We start from the raw sequence: 12,589 nt of genomic DNA, 5'->3' as shown, positions 1-12,589 counted from the left end.
AGCTCAAAGGCAGCACCAGCAGCAGTGCAGAAGTAAGGTTAGCAGTACTGCAACTCCCCCCATTACAATGACCTTGTAACTAACCCCCTGCCGCCTGTAAAGAACTGAGTCATGCATGGACATGTGACTTGCCCATGTGACTCCAAACTCCATTTTGCTGTAATTTTCCACAGTAAGAACAAAGAGGTGTTCTTACACCTGGAAGAGACTATAAAAGGCAGCTGCCTCATCTCCATCTGGTCTTCCATCCTGCTTCTTGCCTCTGGAGGAACTTTGCTACAAACCGAAGCTCTGAACAAAGGACTGAATGACCCATGCCAGCTGTGGGTGTACTCCAGAGACTTGATTTAAACCTGCAGCTTATTCTATTACTGCCACAAGCCTGAACCAAGAACTTTGCCATTACTGTATGTAATTGATTCCATTTAACCAATTCTAGCTCTCATCTTTTTCCTTTTATGAATAAATCTTTAGATTTTAGATTCTAAAGGATTGGCAACAGTGTGATTTATGAGTAAGATCTAACTTGTATATTGACCTGGGTCTGGGGCTTGGTCCTTTGAGATCGGGTGAACCTTTTTTCTTTTACTGGGGTATTGGTTTTCATAACTATTTGTCCCCATAACGAGTGGCACTGGTGGTGATACTGGGAAACTGGAGTGTCTAAGGGAATTGCTTGTGTGACTGACAGTTGCCAGTGGGGTAAAACCAAAGTCTTTTCTGTTTGGCTGGTGTGGTTTGCCTTGGTGTCTCTGGGTCCCCACCCTCAGAAAAGTACCAGATTTAAGATGGATTTCAGCATCATGTGACATGGTCACATGTCCTGTGAGACCCCCAACCTCCATTTTTCCTGGGCTGGCTTACAGGAACACAGGAAGGCTTGCAAGTAAACAGCCATTTACAACCAATTGTCCTAATCAATGGGAGCCATCAAGATTCTAAACCACCATCAATGGCCCACACTTTGCATAATTACAATAGGACCCCAGAGTTATACTTTATATTTCTAGCTTCAGATACAAGAATGATACATGCATACAAATAGGAGGAATATATTCAGTAGGTTATAACTTTTGGGAGGGGGGGAGCTGATAGGGGGGCTGTAGGTGCTTGTAATGATACTGGCTTTGGTGGGACACTTCATACCCTTGATCATCTTTGTTGCACTTCTCTGAACCTTTTCCAGTTCCACTATATCTTTTTTGAGATGGGGTGATCAGAACTGGACACTATATTCAAGGTGTGGGTGATCATGGATTTGTATAGTGGCATTATGATATTTTGTCTTATTTTTATCCCTTTCATAATAGTTCCTAAGATACTGTTAGCCTTTTTGACCACTGCTGAGCATTGAGCAGAAGTTTTAAGGGAAATATCCAGAGTGCCTCCAAGATCTCTTTCTTGAGTGGTAACAACTAATTTAGAGCCCATCGTTGTATATGTACAGTTGGGATTCTTTTTTCCAACGTGCATTACTTTGCACTTTTCAATGTTGAATTTCATCTGCCATTTTGTTGCCCAGTCAAGTTTTGTAACTTTTCACGGTCTGCTTTGGACTTATCTATCTTGAATGATTTTGTATTGTCTGAGAACTTTGCCAATTCACTATTAACCCCCTTTTCCAGATCATTAATGAATATGTGAAACAGCACAGGTCCAGGACAGCTCCTTGGGGGACCCGCTCATCTGTCTAGCTCACCTTGCCCTGGGTGCAGTCATTCTGGGTGGAAGTCATCCAGGCTTCCAGCTTTCCTGGGACTAGCTTTGCAACTGGCTTCTGCTCCCTGCAATGTTCCTGGCCAGTCCCCTGACAGGTGCACCTTTGTCCCCACCATATATGGTGGTGAGAGAACCCCTCACAGGTAAAGCATGGCTCTATCTATGTGCCCTGCCGATGGGCATTTCCACAGCGGGAGGATCTGGACCTTGGGCTTTCACTGATGTATATTCCTTTTCCCCATGCCTCACGCACCCAGGGTTCCCCCTGCTGACTCATTATTTCCCAGATTTCTGTCTGAATTTCTCTCACCTCCCCCTTGTCCCAGCCTTCCCTTTCCCTCCACCATTGCTCACTCAGCTCTCTCCCCCTCCTGCTCCCCCCAACTGTCACCCCCAGCATTCCATTGCCAGATGCTCCCAGAGCTGGGGAGCTCCATCAGTTGGAGGTGCCAGCAGTGTGGTGAGAGGAGAGGTCCTGGGCACAGGATGGGGTATGGGGGAGCAGCCTGCCCTGGCCCCAAGCCCCTGGCTCCCCCATCTAGGGGGCTGGTGTTTAACTACATGGAGCTTCCTGGCTATGAGGGCTGACCTTGGTCCCACAGCCCATCGCATGGCAGCAGGGCGAGTAGGCCGAACGAGGGGCAGCACCCCCCACTCTGGGTCTGGATCTCAGCAGCCTCCCCGTGGTGAAGCCCCCAGTCAGACAGTGCGAGGCCACGCTCTCAGCGTCGCCCCCTGGCTGTGCTGAGGTGATCAGGGCTGGGCACGACACAGCCTCACTGAGCCAACGGGGCAGCACCCTTCACTTTCTAGGGGCATTCTGAGGTGGGGGAGGCGCACACAGACGATATTGCCACGTTCCTAAGCCCAAGGACCTAAATCTCCTCTCATTGACTCAGGCGTCACACCAGTGTCATCCATTAACTTTACTTTCATGGATGCACTCCTGACTCTCATTACGGGTGAATAAGCGGAGACTCAGCCCTACAGTTCCAGTATCAGTGGGCTTTACCCCACGGCTTTCGATGGGGCCAGGAGTTGACCGTAAATGATGCTGGTTTGAAAGGCCTGATCCGTGGTTTTGTAGGTCCCTGAAGCTACGGAACACAAACTAAACACATTTTCTTTTTGAAAGGGAGGTTTAATGCGGTTTCCCTGGTAACTCTGATTTCCTTGGTAACCTTGTTACTCTTTATATTAAGATGGACACACACAGTCGTGAATTGGTTTGGGGTCCTGACTGCAGCTGTGCTGTTGAGGCCCCTGATGGGAATCTCAGCTTCCCCCACCTTCCCAATAAGCTCACTAGTTGTCTCACTTTTGTTTTGAAGTTCCCTTTCGGTTGCACCCACTGCCTCTTTATTCAGAAGAAACAGGATTCCAGCACTGAGGTACCTGGCGTGTATACATCCTAAAATGACACCATGGGCAAATCCTACTCCCTCCTCTGCACCTGCAGAGGGCCCTGCTGCTGGCCTGCCCTGCATGGGCTCCCCCTGCACAGCAGGGACTGGCAGTGGGCCAGAGGCGAGGCCTGTTGTCCATCAGACATTGCTCCACCCCACCCCCCGGAGAAGGGCCACACAAGGACTATTGCAATCACAGGGCCTGCAGCTGCCACCATGGAGCAGCTTTGCTGTCACTGCAGCCTGGAGGGGAGGATTCCTGCTCCTCTGCCACTCCAGTGTCAAGCCCAGCTACTCAGGCTTAGGTGGGAGTGGGAGATGTGTGAAGAAGGACAGGGAGTGTGGCCTGAAATGAGGATTTGAGGGTCACAGAGCTCAGTTCATGCACAGACACCATCTGTTTTATTGCTGCCTGTACCTGAAGCAGTGGGAAAGAACACAGTAGAACCATGACCTTCTTGATAGAGTTCCCTGATCCTAGGACCACAGAGAGATAAACGTTAGTGCCATTAAATAGTCCAAGGCCAAGGGGAATAATCCAACATACAGTTTGCCTGGGACATCTCAGCAAAGCAAATTACAGAGGCAGGGCTGCGATTAACTCTAATTCGCTGATGGTCAGTGATCGGTGAACCTAAAAGAATCAGATTCCAGGTCTGGTTCTGAATAAAAAAATCTGAATCCAGCTTTTGGAGGCCCTGCTCTCTTAACTGTGTTATCTATCTTCCACTCCCAGCAGGCCTTGCTTCTCCTCTGCATTGTTGTAGGTCTTCTTGGAGGTGAGTCTCAGCAGCCTACTAATCCTTCCAATGCTGGAACTCATCTCCAAGGCACAACTGGGCAGCTACAGTTTGTATGGGATTTTGGAGCTCAGCTACTAGATCCCCTCTATCCTTCTATCTCTAGGAAAATGATCTTCTGGGGAGCAGACAGCTTCCCTTCCACCCCATTCTGAAGCAGCAGGGCCTGGAAATGTTCCCCCAAGTTCTGCTGCTTCCTCCTACATTTTGGCTGATACCCCAGAGTGCAGTGGGGGTTTAAGAAAGGCCTGATGTCTCAGTGTCACAGTGCTTTAAAGAGCAGTGCACAGTCAGGAGTAGCACGACCTGGGGGAGTGTTTCCCAGTCCCACCTCAGAAAACCAGGGATGGTGTGAATTGGAGCTAGGCTGTGGGCCTGCCAACTGGCCTCTGAAAGTTTGAAAGAGGATGCTCACCACTTGACTGTTCAAGTGGACTACAGCACTGAGTTTCACCCAGCCTCCACCATCTAAGAAGTGGGAAGGAGTGTAAAGAGGCCATTTTTTGGATGGATTCCTCTGAAAGGGCTATGGGGCATCCTGAGTCAATTTATTCAAATATTTAGAATGTCAAAAAACACAGATGTTTGATAGGTTCTTACTGTATGCAGTCCCCTTTGCTGTCCCCAGCAGGAGACAACAGTTTTTGCCCTTCGTCACTACTGGTGCTTGGTCGTGCATCCCCACTAGGAGACAGGAGGTCTTCTTGTTAACATTGGCCTAATGGTGTGGAAGCCTAGCGTAAATAAGAACACTTATACCATGCGTTCCACCACCCCAGAATGTTCTCTTCCCGTGAAGAGTGAGCTTATTCTGTTGAAACTTCATCCAAAATGTGCAGATATTTTCTACTAGAGATGGACCCAGGCTGAAAAGATCAGATTTCACTCCTTTCCCCAAAGTTCAAAGTTGACCAAAGTTCTGATTGGAAAACATCTCTTTTACACTGTGCTGGAATGGCTCATTTGGCTTTTCTTATACTCTCCCTTTCGGTCCCGTCTGCACTTTCTGTTTGGAAGTGACCCCCACATCTCTCTCTCTGTCTGTCTCTCTGAAGTACAGAATGAAAGTAAGCCCTGTGTCACAGACAGACCCCCTCCTGTCGAAGGAGTGGTTTCATATGGAACATTTATGTCTGTTCCATTTATGTCTGAACTCATCTAGAATGTTTGGCTTCCTCCAAAAGCAGGGGCTGCAAATTGTCTGCTATCTTGTCATTTCACCAGGGAGCATCCTCCAGGCATCATGGCTTTGTTAACTGATGCTGATAAAAAGAATATCCAACACATCTGGGCAAAGTTATTTGAGAATCCAGAAGAGAATGGCAAAACAGTTGTGATCAAGTAAGTCATGACATTCAAGGGCTTCCTGCTTATCTGGGTTTAGTTCCTGCTTTTGTTTTAATTCAAACTGTAGCGTAAAATATTCTATAAAATGTAGCTTTCTTCTGTGCTTGTTTGTGACATCTGATATCATCACTGTTGTTCCTTCTGTCTCTACTAAACATAGCTGTTGTGAGATCTTTTTTGGACCAATTTCTGTAAGTGAGAGAAACAAGCTTTTGAGCTACACAGCGCTCTTCTTCAGGGCTGGGAAAGGTACTCAAGAGAGTGCCAGTTTAATACAAAGTGGAACAGATCGTTTAGCATAAATAGAATATGTGCGAAGAGACCATTCAAGGTGAAGTGGCCTGGTAATACCCCTGCAGTCATAGGACAAAAAGGGGGGTTAATGGGATACAGATTGTTGTAATAAGCCATAAATCCAGTGACTTTATTAAGATCATGATTGTTAGTGTCTAGTAGCAGAGTTATTTGAATTTAAGCTCCCAGGCTCATCTTTTGAAAATGTTGTGCAGGTTTCCTTTGAGGATGAGGACTCATAGGTCAGATACAGAGTGACTGCTTTGTGAAAAGTGTTCTCCCACAGGTAATGTGGTGTTTTTGTCTTTTATCATTGTCTCCCTAATATTGTGGGACTGACATGGCTACAACAACACTGCATATGCCTGCTGTGAGTGTATTTATATAGTGACTGTGATTGCCCACAAGACAGACTTGCAGATAAAGGTCATAGCAGAGCACTACACATTTGGTTTTGCTTCACTGGAAACTTTTCCCCCTTCTCCTTCCTCATGAAACATCCCTCTCTGTCTCTGTGCTGCTTGAGAGTGAAGTCTTAGGGCATTACCCTGTGACGGGATGAGCAGGTCTGCTCTGCTCTCTGAGCTCCTCTCATCTTCACGTGTGGTTTTGTTTCAGTCGATAAATGAATTCCAGGTTCAGTTCAAATTCTAAGTCCATAGATTCTGAAGCTGGGCCTTTGGACTAAGGGGACGGAGATGCCTGGTGGACAGTGACAACATGCATCCTTCTTGTCTGTTTGGCATGAGGTTCAAGAGGACACATGCTCCCTCATTCTGCCTCTCCCCTTCGCTGTCTGGTCTCTGAGCTGCAGAGGGTTATTCAAACTGGAAATGTGCTTAGAAATAAGGTTCATTACAAATATAACTGCTCCTTTCATTCTGCCCTTTACAATGCTGCTGACTGTGCAGGAGTCCTTTCCCCTCCCACTACATTCACTGGGGACACACTGTTATTCCCTTTAATAGTTGCTGGTCAGATGTGTTCCAGGATAATCTGTTCTTCTAAGAGGTTTTGTTAATGAGTGTGCATCAGGTGATCTACCAAAGGTACTGAACAGCTTTGGGAGTGAATTAGCCAGTTTCTATCCTCTGTCTCTGAGGGGTGATATTGCTGCACATTTAAAAATGCTGGTCTAAGCTACTGAGCATTACTCTTTTGTAAATTCCTTGAAGCCCATCTGTTCACACTTGGACTTTTGTAATGTTGCAGCTGTCACTCTCAAGCACCCTTGGGAATTTGGCTAGCTAAAATAGCGGCTATTACAAATACAGGACAGGAGTCACACTATGAGAGGGGGCTACTTCACTCTGAAAGGGAATGATCTGGATTAAGGGGGTCCTCTTCCTTCAAATATCCTTTGTTTTTTGCCACCTGGACCTACCCCAAGTTTGTCCTTTTGGACACCCCAGTAAACAGTTAAGCAGCTGTCACGATTAAGAGAAGAGGCCATTAAATATATCAGTCTGAAAAATATATAATGAAATAAAATTATTTACTGAACCAAAATACAGGGGTTCTTTTAATGTGTATTTGACAAACTCTATAATAAGAAGCCTCAATTTAATGTTTCACCCTGGCTAGACACCATGCAATTGAACTTACTGGAGGAGTAACTAGACTAAATTCTGTGGCCTGTTTTATGCAAAGAGGTCAGATTAAATGATCTAATAGTGCCTCTGGCCTTAAAAATCTATGAAGCCTCAGCACTGGCCAAATATGTCCCCATTAACCAGAATTGCTGCTGTACTGTCCCAACTAAGAAAAGTCATCACCATTCACTGTCATTAGTACCTGGGGAGAGGGTCCAATGACCTCTTTGACCTGGTAACATAGAGCATAATGTTTCAGGGCAACAATAATTAGCACCAACCAGAAGGGATTAAGAAATCATGATGGGAACTTTTTCTGAACTTTGATATGGAACTCTCAGGAACAGGCCTTGTTGCCAGATTTCCAGTGTTTATGGTCTCAGACCTACTGATGCACCCTGGCGGCCTGAAAGTGGGAGCACCTTTGTTTTGGTGCAAAGCGGCCTTACTGTAACTGGGCACCAAGCCCCAAGACTCTGGTTCAGAGACAACCGGTATCTGCTGATAGCACGAGGGCACAGTGTAAAGGTTCAGCCGCCTCCAGAACAGCTCGAGCCCCTCCCCCTTACCCTCAGTCTGCCCTCCCAGCAAGCAGCGGCTCCTCCCTGCAGCTTCCAGCTGTGGCTCCTGCCTCTCCCCGCGGTCGCAGCTCATGGGCTCTGGAAGTTGCTGCGCAGGAAGGGGGCCCAGCCAGACCATGTGACCAAGTGGGGCTGGCAAACCCTGGCAGAAATCAGGGAGGGGGGAGGCACATGATCTGCGGGTCCCCCACACATGTCACCTTTGAATGGGAGGGAACACATTGTTGAACAGTCACATAGCAAGAAAGGTTTTTCTTGGCATGTATTTCACTGGCTGCTTTTTCCAGATTTAGATCTGGCTCTTCAAACAGTCTTTTTCTTACACTAATATCTTGTATACCCATCGCAATTTGGTCTCTTATCATTAACTCATATTGATTCTGGAAATTACATGTCTGACTTCTTATCTTTAGATCTGTTAAAAATGATTCAAAAATCTCTTCCTCCATTTGATTTCTTGAGTGAAACTGAAATATTTCAAAAATGTTTCATTTCTTGTTTGTAAACAGTATGCCTCAATTTTTTCTAAGACAAACTCATAGTCAGTTTCTTCTCTAACATTAAGCTCAAATGAATTATATAATGAAATTGCTTCAGTGCCTGCGATATTCAAAAAGATGACAATCTTTTTCTGTCTTATAAGTAGATCCCTATGCCCTCAAAAATAAATCAAATATTTGTTTAAACCTTTTCAGCATTTTGCAACATTTTTAGAAATGTAGGAACTCTTAATTGATCCATATTATTTCATTCAAACTTGTTTTTCACTGCTGAGTAACTATTACCTTAGGGTTTGTTTGTTTTTAAACTTCTTCCAGTTCTTTTTATCACTTGCTTCCCTCCTGGTCCCATGTGGTGTTTTATATTCAAGTAATCTACTAAGCTTAATAATAATTCATTGCTAGTAATTTAACAATGGTCTTTATTAGATACATAGTTAACATATAGACAGAGCATCTTAACTCCGGTCAATCTATCAGTCTAACCTAAAACCAACATCCTCCTCCCACAGTCATCTCCCATCCTGGAGATTCTCTTAAAGCCACAGCCACAGTGGGCTTGCTTTGCTAATTTGTGATTTTTCAGTCACTATTGTTTCTTCCCAATACAGACTCTTCAAAGATTATCCTGAGACAAAAGCATACTTCAAGAACATCCCGACTGAAGGCAACCTGCAGGAGGATCCGCTGGTGCGTTTCCATGGCCGGAGAGTCATGGTTGCCCTCAACCAGGTGGTTGAAAACCTGGACAATTGGAAGCAGGCCTGCAGGATTCTGGACCGTCTAGCAGTCAAGCACAAGAATGTGCACCAAGTGCCAGCAGTGAATTTCCAGGTACCGATGCACGCAGACATCAAGGCAACATGCTTTGTTTAGAGATTACAGCTATTTGTTCTGGCACAGGGGACAGATCAGTATCCCAGAGGCATAGTTATGCATGTTCACACATTCTGACATGGTGGTCAAAAAGCAGGAGGTTAGCATAGGCATGTGCAATAAGCATTAGAGTTAATAAAGCACCCATGCCATGCAAGTTCAATTGTTTGTGCGATCAAATGGAAAATGAGATCACAGAAGTTTATTACAATAATCCCCAGAGGCCTCAACCAAGATCAGGGCCTTGTTGTGCTGGACTTTGTACACAAATACAGTAATAAACAGTCCTCGCCCCAAAAAGCTTACAGTCCACACACACAAGATAAACAAAGAAGGGATAGCCCCTATGTTACAGAGAGGTAACTTGGATGATAAGTGACTTTCCCCAAATCACATCACGAGTCTGTGGCAAAGTTAGGAACTGACTCAGATCTCTGGACCCACAGCCAGATCCACACCCACATCATCCTTCCTCTCATCACAAAGTCTTTACAAAGTATTTAACTTCTAATGAAAAAATACCAGAAAAATGCACTTAAATGGGCTTAGATGCAAACACTGACACTTGGTTTGATCCCTGGCCCCAGAAGCCTAAACTAAAGAGAATGACATTGGGAAGGTGCAGATTTGGGGGAGACATCTAATGAGTCCTGCAGAGATCAGTGTTAGGTCCATCCCCCACGATGCTGAAGTGGGAGCAAAGAGCCCATAAGTACAGTTACAGGTTGTAGGTGCAGAAATACGGGCAGGACATAATAAAATGAGGTTCAGCCTCCACTGGTAGTTTTTCAAATGTTTTCATAGAATAGCCCATGTCTCAGTAAAGAGAGCATCCAATGGATGCCTCCACTCCTGTTCCTGGCTGCGGCCCACCTCCCCTCCCCTATGTAATTGTTTGACACCCCGTAACGCCCACAGCAGTAACTTACATGGAGAAAGTCAGGAGCTGTAGAGGGCTAGTAAGGTGACAGGGAGTGCAGTGTCTCCAGGTATAGAAACCCTACCACTAGCTCCAAGCACCCTACCCATAGGAAACCTAACCTACCTCAAAGTACCCTACCCATAGGAACCCTAACCCTAAGGCTGGGAGCTGTACCCATAGGAACCCTAACCTTAGCTCCTAATACCCTATGAATAGGAACCCTAACCCTAGCTCCAAGAACCCTACCCATTGGAACCCTAACCCTATGGCGGGGATCCCTATCCATAAGAACAGTAAACCTAGCTCCAAGTAACCTATCCACAGGAATGCTATCCCTAGCTCTAAGTCCCCTACCCATAGCAACCCTAACTCTAGGGTGGGGACCCTACAAACCCTAACTCTAAGTACCCTTCTCATAGGAACCCTAATCCTGGGGCGGGGAGCCCTACCCATAGGAATCCTAACCCGACCTCCAATTACCCTACCCATAGGAACCCTATCCCTAGGGCAGGGAGCTCTAGCCATAGGACCCCTAAATCTAGCTCCGCATAACCTGCCCACAGGAATCCTAACCCTAACTTCTAGTACCCTACCCATAGGAACCCTAACCCTAGGGCGGGGAGCCCTGGATGACCCTCAGCTCCATGGCTCCCTCACATCTGAGCCAATGTCTGCGCACAAGATCTGCTGCTCTACAAAAGCCACAAGAATTTAACTTTGTGACACAAACAGAGAGGTGAGAGTAGGCAGCCCTAGAGGTGAGGGGAACGGGGCAGTCAGTTTGGGCTCCTGCTCCCAAGGGATGTAAGAGGATTGACAACTGGCAGGCAGTTCTGCCTGTCACTCCAGGGTTACTGCACCACACTACTTGTTCAGAATTGGTTCCTTTCAAGCTGAAGAATTTACCAACCTTAATGCAATTCTGTGTTTGTCTCACTTGCTCTGTGTTCCTTTGACAGAGCATTTTTCAGGTGATCCTGAATGTCTGCAAAGACGTCCTGGGAAATGAATTCAGCACAGAGGTGTCCCTCTCCTGGGAGAAGCTCTTTGCTCTGCTCTCTGAACAAATAAATGCATCTTACGTAAGCACTTCCAAGTCCTGAAGTGGCCACAGTCACTCTATAGCTATGGAAGAGAGGAGACTAGTCTTTGTACTGTTCGTGTTGTTATATAGATACATGAATATATATATGGAAATAGTTCTTGATGTGATGGAATAAAGGGAGACTCAGCAACATTTTTCTTGATCAGTGTTTGATTTCAGAACACAGGAATTGCTAGACTGCAGCAGACCCAGATCCATCTAGTCAGGGTCATGTCTGACAGAGGAAGAAAGGGTGGAAGAGCCCTACAGTAGGCAGATGTGGGATAATCTGCCCTCCACTTTCACAGATTCCAAGGCCAGAAGTGATCCTAGGGCAGATCCTTTAGAAAAACATCCAGAGATTTAAAAATTGTCAGCGATGGAGAATCCCCCACGACCCTTGGTAAGTTGTTCCAATGGTTAATTACTCTCACCATTAAAAATTTACACCTTATTTCCAGTCTGAATTTGTCACTGGTCACCTGTCCATAGTGTGATTGTGTGGTCTGTAGCACACACTGACTAACACCCCATCTTGTGCTTTACCTTCTTCCCACAGCGATTCTCAAACTGTGGGTCAGGACTCCAAAGTGGGTCACAACCCCATTTTAATGTGGTCATCAGGGCTGGTGTTAGACTTGCTGGGGCCCGAGGCCCACCGCCCAGGGTGACAGGGCTCAGGCTTCAGCTCCAGCCCTGTGTGGTATGGCTCAGGTTACGGGCTGAAGCCCTTGGCCTTTGGCTTTGGCTCCTCCGCCTGCCGTCGTGGGGCTCAGGCTTTGGCCCGCCCCCTGGGGCAGTGGGGCTCGGGCGGGTTCAGGCTTTGGTCCCCCCTCCTGTGGTCGTGTAGTAATTTTTGTTGTCAAAAGGGGGTTGCCGTGCAATGAAGTTTGAGAACCACTGCCAGTTAGGACACTGATCAGTAAGTGTTCAAGATCATTTTCTAACAACTATTAGTAACTTGAAAATGGGTAGTTCCATTTTTTATGTAGACTGCCACATCCATTCCCCTTTTGCCCACTGATCCTTCCAAAATAGGTTCTAACCATTGATTTTAACATTCCAATCACGGGAATCATCCCACCAAGTATCAGAAATACCAACTAGGCCAAATTTATGCTAATAAATTAGCAATTCCAATTCCTCTCATTTGTTAACTAGGCTCCTAACATTGGTGTATAGTCAATTCAATAATTTCTTCTCTTCCTGTCCTTTGGGTCCTTAATTAGTTTTGTTCTCAACATCTCCATTTTGTGCGGAGTGCTCATATCTTCCCTCCCTTTACCCTCCCCTTTTGTTTCAGAGAACCATCGTCTGATGACACATCCCAACCTCTGAGCCTCCATCTGACAGCTTGGATGCTCAGTGGTTAACTCCACAGGAAACAGTGTGCTCCCTAGAGGTTCAAAACATTTTCTTTTTTTTGAGTAGCAGGAAGCCATCCACCAGCTATGCTTACCTCATGAAG

The 12,589-nt window shown here is 46.1% G+C and overlaps 1 protein-coding gene across 1 annotated transcript; it reads left to right on the top strand.

Annotated features, from left to right (window-relative positions):
- The first annotated feature begins 5,168 nt into the window (after window positions 1–5,168).
- On the top strand, window positions 5,169–11,140 carry LOC135884259 (cytoglobin-1-like). The gene is made up of 3 exons (XM_065411530.1): window positions 5,169–5,266; window positions 8,851–9,073; window positions 10,997–11,140. The coding sequence occupies exons 1-3, from the start codon at window positions 5,169–5,171 to the stop codon at window positions 11,138–11,140; spliced, it is 465 nt and encodes a 154-aa protein (XP_065267602.1).
- The last annotated feature ends 1,449 nt before the right edge of the window (window positions 11,141–12,589 follow it).

The sequence above is a fragment of the Emys orbicularis genome, chromosome 10 (assembly GCF_028017835.1).
Source record: "Emys orbicularis isolate rEmyOrb1 chromosome 10, rEmyOrb1.hap1, whole genome shotgun sequence".
Taxonomy (NCBI): domain Eukaryota; kingdom Metazoa; phylum Chordata; order Testudines; family Emydidae; genus Emys; species Emys orbicularis.
This window is presented reverse-complemented; position numbering and strand designations above follow the sequence as displayed.

Excerpts from the sequence above, each read along its gene's own strand:
- LOC135884259 (XM_065411530.1), top strand. The coding sequence starts at position 5,169 with ATGGCTTTGTTAACTGATGCTGATAAAAAGAATATCCAACACATCTGG. Across the intron at positions 5,267-8,850 it reads GGCAAAACAGTTGTGATCAA|ACTCTTCAAAGATTATCCTG; the intron begins GTAAGTCATGAC and ends TTCCCAATACAG. Across the intron at positions 9,074-10,996 it reads TGCCAGCAGTGAATTTCCAG|AGCATTTTTCAGGTGATCCT; the intron begins GTACCGATGCAC and ends TTCCTTTGACAG.